General features: G+C 44.2%; 1 protein-coding gene across 1 annotated transcript in view; it reads right to left on the bottom strand.

Moving 5' to 3' along the window:
* LOC126243764 (caspase-1-like) overlaps positions 1-17,817 on the bottom strand; it is a 149,263-nt gene that overhangs the window by 88,387 nt on the left and 43,059 nt on the right. The window contains exon 2 of the mRNA XM_049948186.1: positions 4,750-4,939. Within this exon, the coding sequence (XP_049804143.1) occupies positions 4,750-4,883 (134 nt within the window). The 5' untranslated portion in view covers positions 4,884-4,939. The remainder of the gene's footprint in view (positions 1-4,749; positions 4,940-17,817) is intronic.

The raw sequence follows: 17,817 nt of genomic DNA, 5'->3' as shown, positions 1-17,817 counted from the left end.
GCTCCCCAAACAGCAAAACTTCTTTACTACATTAAGTGTCTCATTTCCTAATCTATTTCCCTCAGCATCACCCGATTAAATTCGTCTACTTTCCATTATCCTCGTTTAGCTTTTGTTTATGTTCACCTTATATCCTCCTTTCAAGACACTGTCCATTCCGTTCAGCTGCTATTCCAAGTCCTTTGCTGCCTCTGATAGAATTACAATGTCATCAGCGAACCTCAAAGTTTTTATTTCTTCTCCATGGATTTTAATTTCCACTCCGAATTTTTCTTTTGTTTTCCTTACTGCTTGCTGAATATACAGATTGAATAACATTGGGGATAGGCTTCAAACCTGTGTCACTCCCTTCCCAACCAGTGCTTCCCTTTCATACCACTCGACTCTTGGAACTGCCATGTGGTTTCTGTACAAATTGTAAATAGCTTTCGCTCCTGTATTTAACCCCTGCCACTTTCAGAATTTGAAAGAGAGCATTCCAGTCAACATTGCAATAGCTTTCTCTAAGTCCACAAATGCTAAAAACGTAGGTTTGCCTTTCCTTAATCTATCTTCTAAGATAAGTCGTAGGGTCAGTATTGCCTTACGTGTTCCAACATTTCTACGGAATCCAAAGTGATCTTCCCAGAGATCGGCTTCTACCAATTTTTCCATCCGTCTGTAAAGAATTCGCGTTAGTATTTTGCAGCCCTGACTCATTAAACTGATAGTTCGGTAATTTTCTCATCTGTCGACACCTGCTTTTTTGGGATTGGAAGTATTATATTCTTCTTGAAGTCTGGTGGTATTTGACCTTTCTCACACATCTTGCTCACTAGATGGTAGAGTTTTGTCAGGACTAGCTCTCCCAAGGCCGTCAGTAGTTCTAATGGAATGTTGTCTACTCCCGGGGCCTTGTTTCCACTTAGGTCTTTCAGTGCTCTGTCAAACTCTTCACGCAGTATCATATCTCCCATTTCATCTTCATCTACGTCCTCTTCCATTTCCATAATATTGTCTTCAAGTAGATCGCCCTTGTATAGACCCTCTATATACTCCTTCCACCTTTCTGTTTTCTCTTCTTTGCTTAGAACTGGGTTTCTATCTGAGCTCTTGATATTCACACAAGTGGGTCTCTTTTCTCCAAAGGTCTCTTTAATTTTCCTGTAGGCAGTATCTATCTTACCCCTAGCGAGATATGCATCTATATCCTTACATTTGTGCTTTAGTAACGTAAAGAACACCTTTAAAAAAGGTATTTGTTACTCAGTTTGCTAGAAACAGTGCAGAAATACAACTACTTTGAATTTAATGGTAAAATGTATAAACAACCTGACTGCTTGTCAGTGAGCAGCCCAGTGGCAGGCATCTTCGCTAATTCTTTGAAGGAAAAATTTTTCAAAAATTTGTTGCTTTGTTTATGTACGTTTTCAGTTACATTCTAGGTACATGATGACATTCTGTTCGTTTACAGCAGACTTAACTACGAATTTATTTTAGCAATTACTGCCGTTCCTTGGTTGTCGGTCTTTACACAGACAGTTCTGAAACATAGTTTTCCTCCTCTTTTAATGGTTTTTATTGTATTCCATGGCTGCTATTCCTGCTGTGTTAATTCTACTCATTTTGAGCACTTTAATGCTTTATGCACTCGACAGATGTCGTGTAAGAACTGTTGTTTCAACGTGCAGCATTTCTTGTATCTTTCATTTATTATCTATTATTATACGTCCGTTATTTAGATAGTTCCGTTGTAGTAATTATTTTCATTTGTAACATAGATGTTTTCTCGCGTGCCACTCTACGGCAATCGCGCCCCAAAAGTGGGGCACATTGCGCTGTTACCATCCTGCAGTGCTGTTACTGCGTCTGATACTAGCCCTAGTTGTTTGATTTGCTTATGCTTTTAACACTGACTTTACAAGATAACTTTTATTGATTGGACTTCTGCACTTCAGTTTATATTGTTTTATTACCTCTCGATGGAACCTATGTACGTTATGCATATTTGTTATTCTGGTATGTTGATTAATATTTTTTTATAGGTAACTATAGCTCATTCTGACGAAGATGCCCTTAATTGGTACAGTCTGCAGCTCGTGGCCTCGGGGTCGCGTTCTCGCTTCCCGAGCACGGGGTCCGGATTCGATTCCCGGCGGAGTCAGGGATTTTCACCTCCCTCGAAACGACTGGGTATTTGTGTCTTCCTCGTCATTTCATCATCATTCATGCAAGTGGCGATGTTGGACTGAGGAAAGATGGTAAAATCGTACGGGCGCTGATAACCGCGCAGTTGAGCGCCCCACAATCCAAACATCATCATCATCGTCTTAGTTGGTACAAAAACCAGGGAAATGCAATAAAATTTGTGCAACCGGTTGGCATATCTATCCTCCATCAAACCTTCAATACGGTTGCTGAACTCCACCCACGTTCAAGATTGTTATTTTGAGAAACCGTCAGCTCGTCCGAGTGTAGAAAACACAAACCGAAAAAATTATACTTAATCTGCAATTGCCGCCATACACTGCCATGTTGACGCAACAGTCCAAATATAAATCGATTGGACCAAACAAACACTAACAGACACAGAAAAACAAATTAACGCACCAGAGAACAGCCTATGTTGTAAGAATGTAGACAGAATTAAACGGAAGAAGGCAGATCAAGTAGCTCGAAAGATGGACGGTCCAATGAAATTATTTGTTGAATTTCTACATATGTACATGTTCTCTCGGTATCACTGTGAAGTGTATGCCAGTGGACGCTTTTCATTTTGGAGCATATGGCGAGCTCGAACTTAACGACGTATCTCAAACACAAGGGCCTTCTCCCTGCCAGCCAGCGCAGATTCCGCAAACGTAGACCTTTCGAAAAGAGATTTATTGTGTTCTCACGTGACTGCTGGGAAGCTATGAATAAAGGCAGTCAGTGAGACGTAGTATCTCTCCACTTCCAAATAACGTTTGACTCAGTACCACATCTAAGTATATTATCGAAAGTATGATCGTACGGGATATCAAGTGTAATGTGGCACTGTATTAAGGATTTCTGGCTAGGAAAGTCCCAGGGTGTTACGTCGTCTGGAGAGACGTCGGTAGTTGTTGACGTAACTTGAAGCGTGTCCCAGGGAAGTATGTAGGGACGCTTAATGTTCATGTTGCACATTAGCGACCTGACAGACACTATTAATTGTAAGCTCAAACTTGTTCAGTTAATGGAATTATTTGCAATGAAATACTATGTTAAAGAAGCTGTAGAAATATTGTCGAATCTTGAAAATATTCCAAAGTGGTGCGACGATTGGCAACTTGCTTTAAATGTTCTGGATGAGCTGGGGAGTTTTCGTGGAGCAAACCACGCCCTTGAACAGCTTAAATGACACATCACCTTGACAGACACCCATAACATTGTGAGACTATGTTTAATGTATGCAAGTTTGACTTTTAGAGCGTAATCTGTCAACACCACATGGTGGTATTCCCAAAAACATTCAACATCACTTTACCCGATGAGTGGGTCGCCGAATTTTTCAAAAGTCAGTAACAAAACACCCACAACTTGAGACACCCTGTTTTCTAAAAAAAAAAACCAAAATCAGAAATTTAAAAAGCAAAGCCTTATCTTAAAACAGTTCCTTAATTGGGCTGAAGGCCCAAAGAATCATACTTTAAGAGCAAACAACTTAAATTCAAAATCGGCTGAAGGCCCATTACTTAAGACTCAATATCAGTAATTTAAAAAAAAATGCCAACGGCTTTACATAAAACAGTTCTTAAATTATGCTGAAGGGCCAAACCATCTGACGCCTTAAGGGCAAAACAATCTTAATCTAAAAATCGGCTAGAAGCCATACAAGTGCAAACAACAAGAACAAACAAGAAAAGGCAGTACACCCAAGGGCGCTCAGAAGTTCCCAGGGTCGGCCTGGAATTCAAACCCAAATGCTCACTTAGGTGAGACAGGCAGCCGGCCCAACTATTGTCGATCCGGCGACAACCCAACCGACAGACAGTCAACGGACCCACTGACAGGATAACCTCCGCTTCACCCGACCATCACACAACAGGGAGTTCAATGGAACAACGTAGAAGGTATTGGCGCCCACAACCAATTATGCATTGAGCTGTCAAACTACACACCATGCTGGACAGCGGCAACACGATGAGGAAAGTACACTGCCTGAATTTACATCAGCGGCTAGTGCAGGTAGCCGGAACGTTAACTTCCACAAGGCAGAAGATTCCTCTGGTGCACTTTAGTTAAAATAACCGAGTACAGTTAAACTCCACCAGAGGGTGGCTAAAATTTGCCAACTTGAAAACACACGTTGTTGCTCGTGGGAATATCCCAACAGTCGACAACGAACTCCAAACGACACAATTTGAACAGTCATGACTTGCTGGTAGATTAAGTCAAACTCAACTTTCATGTCCAGGATCGGTGAGCCAAATATTCTGACACCACATAGAGGCCACCAGCGGGCCCGGCCAAACTACATGCCGCGGAGATTTCCACGCCAACTGCCCAACTGCCCGCACACAGCCCAGCTGAAAACTGTAAGCGCCAGGCCAAAGATAATCCAAAAAGAGGATAACAGCATAATCGCAATAACCGCGGGAGACTGAATGCAGAATAGCAACCAAGGTTTAATCCAACGCATAGCATGAGCCAGCCATGGCTCACAACTCATCACGGCACTGGTCTGATTACAACTACCTTTTTATGTTGTGTGCTAAATTTTGCAAGCAATACCCATAGTCTGCCTACCTGATGCCATCGTGTAAGGTGGTGACCGCTTCATCTTGTTCACTGGGTTTGGCGTGATCATCAGATGGCTTTGCCAGTGAGTCTTCTTGTCTGCCTTCTTTCAACTCGCTGACCTGGACACTTTTTTCTTCCATCACACGGGGATAAGAGTACCTGCTTCAGAGAGTCGTTACCTCGTCAATACCTGAAACTAAAACAATGAAATGTTGCTTTTAATGCAGAAAACAATTATTGGAAGCCAGCAACAACATTCAGCATAACATGCTAGTGCGAACTCCTGTTTCCACGAATACATATTTCCACATCTTTTCAAAGCCCTCTGTGCAGCTGTACACACCATGTTATCCTCCCTAACTAGTAGCTACTTACATCTATGTTTGTAGGGGCCGCACTATACAGTGTGTGGCAGAGGATCACACCACACCAGTTCCATTTCTCCTCTTGATGTTCCTTCTGCGAATCGTGGGCGGGAAGAACGCTGTTGGAATGGTTCTGTATAGGCCCAAAATTCTGTTGTTGGACTATCTTCATCATGCCGTGTGAAGGAAAAAAACTCATGTGAAAATTTTGATAGTCGCAGAATGAGAAAATATATTTGATTCCAGTCGCTCTCAAGCACTGCAGGACAGCTTTGTGAGCTGTGGGGTCAGAAAATCCCCTAAGTGAAATAGCTGGACAAAGGCTAATTGTCTTCTTTCTCACCCCTGTTGTAGCCTGGTCGCCCACCCAAATATGAACGGTTTCGACACGCTCGTCGTTAAACTGACCAGTCTGATTAGTCAACTGTTTCCTCAAATTTCAAACGAAATGTCAGTATCTTTAAGCACTGCGGATCATCTTTGCTTGCGTTTACCTCCCCAGAAGAGTTTTGTCAAAATGGGAGGTAGCTCGCAACGTTAGGTTATATATCATACTAACTTGATCCAAGATAGGAGGAAGGGAAGTATCGGTCGTTAATTTTAATCTATTTATTGCAGACTGATTTCAGCTAATGTGTAGCTGTCTTCAGCGTAGTTACATTCAAGCCATGATGACTCATCTTAAATAAAATGTCGGTATGTCAACATAATGAGTTTATCGGGGTGGAAATATAAGCAGTAAACTGTTTATCTCTAATGGCAAGGTTGTCCTATGTGCGATTTTACAGTAACGTTCAGAAAAAAACATGACGACTAGAGAAAGGAAGTTCATATTCGCAAGATAGGTACGTTAGCACGTTCTGCAGAAATGATTAGCATTTCAGTCACTTCTGTTGAGCATGTGCCTGTTGCCTAGTAGTCACAGGGTCTGCCATGGGCCCTGATACACTACTGGCCATAAAAGTTGCTACACCACGAAGATGACGTGCTAAAGACGCGAAATTTAACCGACAGGAAGAAGATGCTGTGATATGCCAATGATTAGCTTTTCAGAGGATTCACACAAGGTTGGCGCCTACAACGTGCTGACATGAGGAAAGTTTCCAACCGATTTCTCATACACAAACAGCAGCTGACCGGCGTTGCCTCGTTAAACGTCGTTGTGATGCCTCGTGTAAGGAGGATAAATGCGTACCATCACGTTTACGACTTTGATAAAGGTCGGATTGTAGCCTATCGCGATTGCGGTTTATCGTATCGCGACATTGCTGCTCGCGTTGGTCGAGATCCAATGACTGTTAGCAGAATATGGAATCGGTGGGTTCAGGAGGGTAATACGGAACGCCATGCTGGATTCCAACAGCCTCGTATTACTAGCAGTCAAGATAACTGGCATCTTATCTGCACGGCTTTAAAGGATCGTGGAGCCACGTCTCGATACCTGAGTTAACAGATGGGGACGTTTGCAAGACGACAACCGTCTGCACGAACAGTTCGACGACGTTGCCAGCAGCATGGACTATCAGCTCGGTGACCATGGCTGCGGTTACCCTTGACGCTGCATCACAGACAGGAGCACCTGCGATGGTGTACTCAACGACGAACCTGAATGCAGGAATGGCAAAACGTCATTTTTTCGGATGAATCCAGGTTCTGTTTACAGTATCATGATGGTCGCATCCGTGTTTGGGGACATCGCAGTAAACGCACATTGGAAGCGTGTATTCGTCATCGCCATACTGGCGTATCACCCGGCGTGATGGTATGGGGTGCCATTGGTTACACGTCTCGGTCACCTCTTGTTCGCATTGACGGCACTTTGAACAGTGGACGCTACATTTCAGATGTGTTACGACCCGTGGCTCTATCCTTCATTCGATCCCAGCGAAACCCTAGATTTCAGCAGGATAATGCACGACCGCATATGTCAAGTCCTGTACGGGCCTTTCTGGATGCAGAAAATGTTTGACTGCTGCCCTGGCCAGCACATTCTCCAGATCTACCAATTGGAAACGTCTGGCCAATGGTGGCCGAGCAACTGGCTCGTCACAGGACGCCAGTCGCTACTCTTGATGAACTGTGGTATCGTGTTGAAGCTGCATGGGCAGCTGTACCTGTACACGCCATCCAAGCTCTGTTTGACTCAATGCCCAGGCGTATCAAGGCCGTTATTACGGCTAGAGGTGGTTGTTCTGGGTAATGATTTCTCAGGATCTATGCACCTAAATTGCGTGAAAAAGTAATCAGATGTCAGTTCTAGTATAATATAGTTGTCCAATGAATACCCGTTTATCATCTGTATTTCTTCCTGGTGTAGCAATTTTAATGGCCAGTAGTGTAACTTGTTCCACGCGTGATGGCAACGACACGTATAAGGCGCGAATGGCCCTCTGTAGTATAGTCACCCATACTGCATTCACATGGTTCCAGAGTTCATCTCTGGTGGTTGGCATTGGGTCACAGTACTGCACCTGTCGTTTGACCATATCCCACACATTTTAGACTGGCGGCAAGTCTCGTGATCTGGTGGGCCAGAGCCAAAGGCTGGCTCCTCTGACTAGTTTTGTGATGTTTCTGGACTCTGGCCTAAACTTTTGGGCTGGAGGTTTTAGTGTATTGCACAGTGGCTGGTTCCTCCCTTTTTCCTTGCGGTCAGCCAGCCACTACCATCTGCTATATTGTTTTAGCTCCCTCTACCACTTTCTTCCTGGGTTGTCCATGTTTTACTGCTAGCAGCATGCCTCGTCCCACGCTTCGGTGTGGGTAGACACATATTTTTTCAAACTTGTTTCCTTTGTCTTATGTTCTGTTTTATCTTATTGTTCTGAGTCTTCTCTTGACACACGACTCAATCTGTTACTGAGCGGTCACTGAAGACCTTGCCGTCGTGCGCCCTTAAAACCCTCTCCATCCATCCATCCATCAAGAAGGCACTCGTTCGTGCAGCAACATGAGGTCGTGCGTTGTCTAGCTGAAAAATGGAAACGGGGTGTAGTGCACAAAGAGTATGGCTACGGGCAGCAACATGTCACTCACGTAGGTCACGCTGGCCACACTGCCCTGGACACGCATCAACTGTGATTTGCGATTGTACCCAACAGCACCGCAAACTGTAAGGCCTTGTCTTGGCGCTGTACGTCTTGTGCGAATGCAATCACTGCGATGACGCTTCCCCCGTCTGCGGCGAACCAAAATGCGACCGCCATTTTCAGACAAACAGAATCTGGATTCGCCGAACACACTTTATGATGTGAATGATAATTAATTCAAGCCCTCAGCTGCCGGCAGGTGTTGTAGATATACCTTGATGGGGATAGCTGAAAATGTGTGCCTCGACCGGGACTCGAACCCGGGATCTCCTACTTACATGGCAGACGCTCGATCCATCTGAGCCACCGAGGACACAGATGAATAGCGGGACTGCAGAGACTTATCCCTAGCACGCCTCCCGTGAGACCCACATTCTCAACTGTCCACAATCTACATACGCAATGTTCCTAACAGATATATTGGCCGTCCACCCATTAATCGCGCCAACTAAGCTGACGATTCCTGTAAGAGAGAAAACCCACAGGTTGCCCGAACTCTTACGGGAATCGTCTCCTTAATTGGCGCGAGTAATGAGTGGATGGCCAACATATCTGTTAGGAACATTGCGTATGTAGATTGTGGACAGTTGAGAATGTGGGTCTCACGGGAGGCGTGCAAGGGATAAGTCCCTGTAGTCGCGTTATTCATCTGTGTGTCCTCCGGGGCTCAGATGGATAGAGCGTCGGCCATGTAAGCGGGAGATCCCGGGTTCGAGTCCCGGTCGGGGCACGCATTTTCAATTGTCCCCATCGAGATGTATCAACACCACCTGTCGGCAGCTGAGGGTTTCAATTAATTATCATTTATGTTAGAGAAGCTGCACGGTGATCAATGGTACCTGTTCTTTCGAGAACAGTTACTATCTTCAACTATATAATGTCATTACTGTCATTTGTGACGTCGTTCTATACCATTGTCATTTAGCATGTTTCTGTACATTCGTCAAAGGTAGGTGGATAAGTGGACGACGTCGTAATACAGGGCGACGGTTTGTGACCCCTGATAGTTTATGATGTATTACACTGTTCCACTGTTGCGTCAGAGCCGCGGAGAAAGAAGATCTATCCTGCAATGTCATTCGGACGAGGTGTCGATCTTCTCGGGGTGTTGTCTGGTTGGTGTGATCTGGCCCATCTCGTCGTGTTCTACGATCTTCCGTCAACCACTCTGCATACACTCGTTGCACTGCTGAAACACTTCGTCCCACACGAGCAGCAACACATTTCCTCATGCCAGTAATGTGCCCTCTTTCAGTCTCACTGATTCGACGGTACGGATCGCGCATACGTCTGCGGCGAGGCATCCTGCACGTCTGCTCAACTCACACTGATCCATTACCTTCGATTTATAGCGACAAGGAGAGCCGAAAACATATTTTACCGGTAGGCGGCGTTGCGTCGCGATATCGGTGTTGTCCTTGAACCCTCAGGCCGACATGGTTCAAATGCTAATCACATCTACAGAACATGCTATTATAAGTGTACTGCGAATATGAACGTCCTATCTCACGTCGTTCACGGTAAACCTTTTTTTTTTTTTTTTTTTTAATTACGACCAATGCTACCCTTCCTTCTGTGTTGGATCTTATTAATGCGGCCGCGGAGCACGCAGTTCCTGATGGAAGCAAGCTTGTAGAATCATATCTAGATTTGACTGGAAGCGCTCAGTAGAGGCAAGGCTACAGAATCTGATGTCATACGCTTCTGCATATAGTACGCCAAAGAACTTACTCGTCTTGTAGCAGCAGTACACCATAGGTCAGTGGAGGAGCGAAAATTTCCTAGTGACTGGAAAAAATGCACAGATCATTTACATTTTCAAGGAGGATAGTTGAACAGGCGTACAAAACAGTAGTCATATATCGTTGACATCACTTTTTTGCTGAATTTGGGGACATGTTTTATGGTCAGGCATTATGGTACTTCTGGAAACCGAAAACCTCTTCTGTAAGAATCAACACGGAGGGCGCAAACAACGATCCTGTGAAACCCAGTTCGCTCTGTTCGTTAGCGAGACTCGGAAAGTAGTAGAACAGGCGCCCAAGTTGATGCTGCCATTCCTGGGTTCCGAAAGGCGTTCAGTACAGTTCCCCACTCCTCTTAGTGAGCAAAATACGAGGGTGTACTGCGTGTCATTCTTAACGGTGAGAGATCTTCAGACCTAGAAGTAACTTTGGGCACACACGAAGGTGGTTTCAGAGAACTATTACTTTGCACAATGTATATAAATGATTAAGTGGATAAGTTTGTAAATTCCATGAGGCTGCTTGCGGATGAAGCCTCAAACCTCGAGGACTGTATGGTATTGAAATTCAGGAAAACATATAGAGGATTGACACTTGGTGTAGGGATTGGTAGCTGATCCTCAACAATGGCTTAATGTGCATAAATAGGTGGGAAGACCCATTATTACATGGTTACGAGATAGCAGAATAATCATGACGCAGTCACTTCGTTTGAATAGCTAGGTCTACGAGTACGGAGCGATTTAAAGTGGCACGACCACGTAAAACTAACTAAGATAAGGCAGATGCCAAACTGAGTCACTGGAAGAATCAACAGGAAAGAGGTATCTCAGGATGTCCTGCTACGAACGATATTTAAATATTGCATATCAATCTGGGACTGTATAAGATAGGACTGACATAGAAGATTCAACGAAGTGCATCGCATTTCTTAACAGATTCATTCAGTAAGTGTGAAAACATCACAGAGTTGCTCATTCATTTCCAATGACAGCCGCTACAAGAGTGACTTTTATCATCAGGTATGGTTTACTGTTAAAATTCGTACCTTCTTAGAAGTGACAACAAACACATAGCTGTCTGGTGGCGCTGAAGGCGCGTGACGCTGTAAGAGAAGTACACTATGTGATCAAAAGTATCCGGACACACCCAAAAACATACGTTTTTCATATTAGGCGCATTTTGCTGCCACCTAATGCCAGGTACTCCATATCAGCGACCTCAGTAGTCATAACACATCGTGACAGAGCAGAATGGAGAGCTCCGCGAAACTCCGGATTTCGAACGTGGTCAGGTGATTGGGTGTCATTTGCGTCACACGTCTGTACGCCAGATTTCCACACTCCCAAACATCCCTAGATCCACTGAGTCCGATGTGATAGTGAAGTGGAAAAGTGAAAGGACATGTACAGCACAAAAGCGTACAGGCCGACCTCGTCTGTTGACTGACAGACCGCAGACAGTTGAAGAGGGTCGTAATGTGTAATAGTCAAACATCTATCCAGATCATCACACAGGAATTCCGAACTGCATCAGAATCCACTGCAAGTACTATGAAAGTTAGGTGGGAGGTGAGAAAACTTGGATTTCATGGTCATAAGCTACACATCACGACGGTAAATGCCAAACGACGCCTCGCTTGATGTAAGGAGCGTAAACATTGGACGAGTGAACAGTGGAAAAACGTTGTGTGGAGTGACGAATCACGGTACACAATGTGGGGATCGATGGCAGGGTGTGGGTGTGGTGAATGCCCGGTGAACGCCATCTACCAGCATGTGTAGTGCCAACAGTAAAATTCGGAGGCGGTGGTGTTATGATGTGGTCGTGTTTTTCATTGAGGGGGCTTGCACCCCCTGTTGGTTTGCGTGTCACTGTCACAGCACAGGTCTACATTGATGTTTTAAACACCTTCTTGCTTCCCACTGCAATTCGGGGATGGCGATTGCATCTTTCAACACGATCTAGCACCTGTTCATAATCCACGGCCTGTGGCGGAGTGGTTACACACAATAACATTCCTGTAACGGACTGACCTGCACAGAGTCCTGACCTGAATCCTATAGAGCATCTTTGGGATGTTTTGGAGCGCCAAACTTTTGCAAGGTTGCACCAAAAATGGTTCAAATGGTTCTGAGCACTATGGGAATTAACATCTGAGGTCATCAGTCCCCTATACTTAGAACTAATTAAACCTAACTAACCTAAGGACATCCATGACCGAGGCAGGATCCGAACCTGCGACCGTAGGAGCAGCGCGGTTCCGGACTGAAGTGCCTAGAACCACTCGGCCCCAGCGGCGGCCCAGGCCTCACGGACCGACATCGACACCTCTCCTCAGTGCAGCACTCCGTGAAGATTGGGCTGCCATTCCCCAAAAAACCTTCCAGCACCTGATTGAACATATGCCTGCTAGATTGGAAGCTGTTATCAAGGCTAAGGGTGGACTAACATCATACCGAATTCCAGAATTACCGATGGAGGGCGTCACAAACTTGGGTCTTTTTCAGCCAGGTGCCCAGATAATTTTGATCGCATAGTGTATATGAGAGGAGCAAAGACGAATGGGGTGTTATTCTAGAGACGATGAGTGGCGCAAATGAGAAATCCGCCGACTTAAGTGACTTTGATAAAAGCCAAATTGTTGTGGCCCGGTGCCTGTGAGCGAACATCTCAAAAACGGGGAAGCTGGTCGGCCGTTCGCGATCTACTGTCGTGATCATCTTCGGAAAGTGGTTAAAGAATGTAGAAATCGTGAGCAGGCGACAATAAGTAATAGACCCATGCGTCATCACAGAACACAGGGATCGGAGGCTTGCGTGCTCTCTAAAGCAGGATAGTCGGCGATCTGCGGCTGATCTAACAACAGAACACAGTGCTGTCGCAGGCACATGTGTTTTGGAGCACGAACTTCAGCGTACAGTGTTGAACATAGTGTTCGACAGCAGAGGACCCCTTCATGTTCCCATGTTGACCCAACAGCATCGTCAGTTAAGATTGCTGTGGGCACGGCATCTTCGAGCTTGGACCGCGGAACAATGGAATCGTGTCGCCTGCTCGGATGAATCATGCTTTTTATTAAAGCAGCTTGATGCTAGCATCCAGATACACCGTCATCCAGGCGACATCCGCTCGAAACATGCAGCATGCCACGGGCGCAGGCCGATGGGAGCAATATTACGTTATGGAGACATTCACTCTGGCTTCAACGGAACCTGTGGTAGTAATCGAAGACACCATGACAATTATGGACTACGTGAACATTATTAGGGACCACGAGAAACCTTTATGCTTGATGTCTTCCTCATCAACGATAGCATCTTCTAGCACGATAACGGTCCGTGTCACAAGGCAAGAATCTCGCTGCAATAGTTTGAGGCGCGCGATAGTGAACTAACGTTGATGTCTTGGCCATGAAATTCGGCTAATCTGAATCCGACGAAACCCAACAAACCAACCGCCCCCAAATTACGGGAAGCGTGTGACCTGTGCATAGGCATTTGTTGCCGCAAACCTCTGGAAACCTATACAGTACTTCCCGAATCAATGGTGCACAGAATCACTGCCGAATTGTGTTCCAGAGGTGAACCAAAAAGCTTTTAAGCAGGTGGTCATAATGTTTCGGCTCATCAGTGCATTTCGCGAAAAGATCATGAAGGTAAAATTCAAAAGATTCAAACTCATATGAAGCCCTAACAACAATAGGTTTTCCCGCGGCCCCTACTTGAGTGGGACAGGAAAGGGCAACTGATAGTGGTACCATCCGCAGCACACCACAAGGTGGACTGCAGAAAATAGACGTAGACGTATTCCTGGAAGCTACACTCTGAGTATTATGCATAAGGATTTGAAAGACGCGTCATGATTTTAAGCAGCACCGCACACTCTAGTTTTCTTTCGTACTGTCACTCTGACTTGACACACCCGTGATGAAACGAACAGCTCTTCTTTGTATTTTATCTGTTTCTTCCGTTAATCTTGATAGTTTAAGCAATAATAACATCTCTGTCCATAAATCACGCTGGAAGTCTTTTTGCTACGGCTAGTCGCAGATGAACTATTTTTCGATCGGCAGGCTTTGCTCGGCAGATAATGGACATAAGAGTGTATACAACCTTTGTAAATCCGGTGAGAGGTGTTAGCCCGCGTGGCCGATTTATAGATAGATCAGTATTTCGGATAAACATGAATTCTAAAAGAACGGCGTTTCAGCTCTGCTTATAAGTGTGAAGAAGATTTGACACATAAAATATTTGGTACAACAGGTAATAAGTGAAATTCAAGTGAAAGGACAAATCTTTTGATCTGGTGAAGAATTGAGATCACGCACTTCGGAATTTTGGAGCTACATCAGTATGTAGGTCAACTCCTTTGGTGTGCTTGCTACAGTTATTTCACCTCAAATTGCGTGTCAGAATTCCCTTCGTCATAGCAATTCAAGTACTGAAAGGCTTTTACTTACCTTCAGGTACAAATATTGAATAAAATATATTGTTCAGTATATGCAAGCATGTAGTATTTGATATTTAAACATAAGTCGATAGAGTAAATCCTTCATTTTCATCTCATTTTCACAAAATGTAATTCGATCCGATACCCTGCACTGACGCCGCAACTTATGACTGAGAAATATCAGACGAATCAGTGTGTCACTCGCAGTACCAGACATTGCTTATATGAGTTTCATACTTGACTGAAATTTTTGGGAATGGTGTGGTCTGTTTAGTGGATGTCTTTTCATAGCATAAAACGATTGCCCCCATCGATTACGTCTTTGCTTTTGTTTTCTGAAACTGCTGATAGTTGTATTTCTTAAGAAGATCCAGGCTTAGTATTCTTTCTGGGTATCCGCGACTGTGAACAGTTATGCGGGATGAACAGAAACAGTATGAAATGCTTGTGAGGGCGTTGCAAGGTAAGTGGTGCTGAGAGATGATTGTTAAGAAAAAAATTCGATACGTAGCGCCGTTTTCGAGTTAATAACCATTGAAGTTAGCCAGTTAGCTCGTTGTGCGCACATCTTCAAATCATCCGCCAGAGATGGTGTCGCCAAATGTGTTCTTCGTTTGGTTTCCTAAAACCGAATATGACAACGATACGAAAATTTGACACGGAACGGTAGTAAAGACTGAACCCGAGCCTAAGGCTGAAAAAAAATGGTTCAAATGGCTCTGAGCACTATGGGACTTAATTTCTAAGGTCATCAGTCCCCCAGAGCTTAGACGTACTTAAACCTAACTAACCTAAGGACATCACACACATCCATGCCCGAGGCAGGATTCGAACCTGCGACCGTAGCGGTCGCGCGGTTCCATACTGTAGCGCCTAGAACTGCTCGGCCACACCGGCCGGCCCTAAGGCTGAGCTGTCTATCATCTGCACTATGAGAATATCTGGCACTGTATATGGCGGGCCGTCTGAATTTCCGTGCAAAACGGCGTGATTGGCTAACTTCAATGCTAACTAACTCGGATACTGGGGAATGTATCGAATTTTCTTTTTGTTAGCAATTATTTCTCAACTCAACCTACGCTGCAAAGACCTTACAATAATTTCAGATTGCCGGAATCGGTCGTCCGCTACGGTCACAGGTTCGAATCCTGCCTCGGGCATGGATGTGTGTGATGTCCTTAGGTTAGTTAGGTTTAAGTAGTTCTAAGTTCTAGGGGACTGACGACCTCAGAAGTTGAGTCCCATAGTGCTCAGAGCCAATAATTTCAGATTGTTTCTGACCACTGTGTATAGGCTGGATGGATTTCCTACATGTGTGCTGTATTAGATAGTTCCTCTATGTCCGATGAGTCAGACGGTCGAGGTTCTGCTAAAATACGATTATTCTCAATTTTTATTCAGAAGCTGTCACCCAAATAACGATAATCTGTGTCTGGAAACAACCCATTCGTGGCCCGAAATGTAAAACTGTACACCTGACCCGCCATTGACCGATAATTATATGTATTTCTACTGATTTTTCTTTAGAGTGATACTTCAACTGCCTATGGGCGTACTTAAGAGATGTGTGAGAAAAGCAATGACACCGACAACACGGCAAGCGATCTGACAACGCCGTGTTGTTCTTTTTATGTAGACCGGTGGGTTCATCCCTTCCAGATGCTCAGTCCGAGTTTCAGCTCCGTACAGCCATCACGTGATTTTTGAGAGCGCCATCAGTGAAGTCGTGTGTTTGTTGTGTTTTACGAAAGTGGAAGAGCGAAATGTGGAGCAACGTTATGCAATAAAATTTTAAGTTAAACTTGGGGAATCCATCAGCGTGACCTTCGGAAAGTTGAAAATGGCCTATTGAGTACATTCTTTATCGGCTAAGTTTTTCACTGGCACAAATTATTTTTGTAAGGCCGAGACTATAGCATGGTCAGGCAGATATTACGAAATCAGATACTGGATTGTAAAGCGTACCCAGAAGCAGATATAGACTCATCTAAAAATTTATTAGTGATGAAGGGCAGGCTACATCTACATCTACATGAATACCCTGCAAATCACATTTAAATGACTGGCAGAGGGTTCATCGAAACACCTTCACAATTCTCTATTATTCCAATCTCGTATAGCGCCCGGAAAAAACGAACACCTATATATTTTCCTAAGAGCTCTGATTTCCCTTATTTATTCGTGGTGATCGTTTCTCCCTATGTAGGTCGGTGTCAACGAAGTATTTTCGCTTCGGAGAAGGAAGTTGGTGATTCGAATTTCGTGAGAAGATTCCGTCGCAACAAATTATGCCTTTCTTTTAATGATGTGCAGCCCAAATCCTGCACCATTTCAGTGACACCCTCTCCCATATTTCACGATAACACAAAACGTGCTGCCCTTCTTTGAACTTTTATGATGTATTCCGTCAGTGTAGTCTGGTAAAGCTCCCACACCGCGCTGCGATATTCTAAAAGAGGACAGACAAGCGTAGTGTAGGCAGTGTCCTTAGTAGGTCAGTTACATTTTCTAAGTGTCCTGCCAATAAGACGCAATCTTTGGTTAGCCTTCCCCACAACATTTCCTATGTGTTCCTTCTAGTTTAAGTTGTTCGTAATTGTAATTCCTAGGTATTTAGTTGAATTTACGGTTTTTAGATTAGACTGATTTATCGAGTAACCGAACTTTAACGGATTCCTTTTAGCACTCATGTGAATTACCTCACACTTCTCGTTATTTAGCGTCAAATGCCAATTTTAGCACCATACAGATACCTTTTCTAAATCGTTTTGCAATTTGTTTTGATCTTCTGTTGACTTTATTACTAGATAAACGACAGCGTCATCTGCAAACAACTTAAGACGGCTGCTCAGATTGTCTCCCAAATCGTTTATGTAGATAAGGAACAGCAAAGGACCTGTAACACTACCTTGGGGAATGCCAGAAATCATTTCCGTTTTACCTGATGACTTTCCGTCAGATACTACGAACTGTGACCTGTCTGACAGCAATCCACGAATCCAGTCACATAACTGAGACGATATTCCACAAGCATGCAATTTCACTACAAGCCGCTTGTGTGGTACAGTGTCAAAAGGATTCTGGAAATCCAAAAGTACGGAATCAAACTGAAATCCCATGTCAATAGCACCCAACACTTCATTCACAGGAATGATGTTTTCTAAATCCATGTTGACTGTGTGTCAATAGACCGTTTTCTTCGAGGTAATTCATAATATTCGAACACAATACATGTTCCAAAAACCTGCTGCATATCGACATTAATGATATGGGGCTGTAATTTAGTGGATTACTCCTACTACCTTTCCTGAATATTGTTGTGACCCGTGCAACTTTTCAGTCTTTGGATACGGATCTTTCGTCGAGCGAACGCTTGTATATGATTGTTAAGTATGGAGCTAAGGTATCAGCATACTCTGAAAG

This window comes from Schistocerca nitens, chromosome 1 (genome assembly GCF_023898315.1).
Source record: "Schistocerca nitens isolate TAMUIC-IGC-003100 chromosome 1, iqSchNite1.1, whole genome shotgun sequence".
Taxonomy (NCBI): domain Eukaryota; kingdom Metazoa; phylum Arthropoda; class Insecta; order Orthoptera; family Acrididae; genus Schistocerca; species Schistocerca nitens.
Note: the sequence above shows the minus strand (reverse complement) of the source record. Positions and strands in the feature narration are given on the sequence as shown.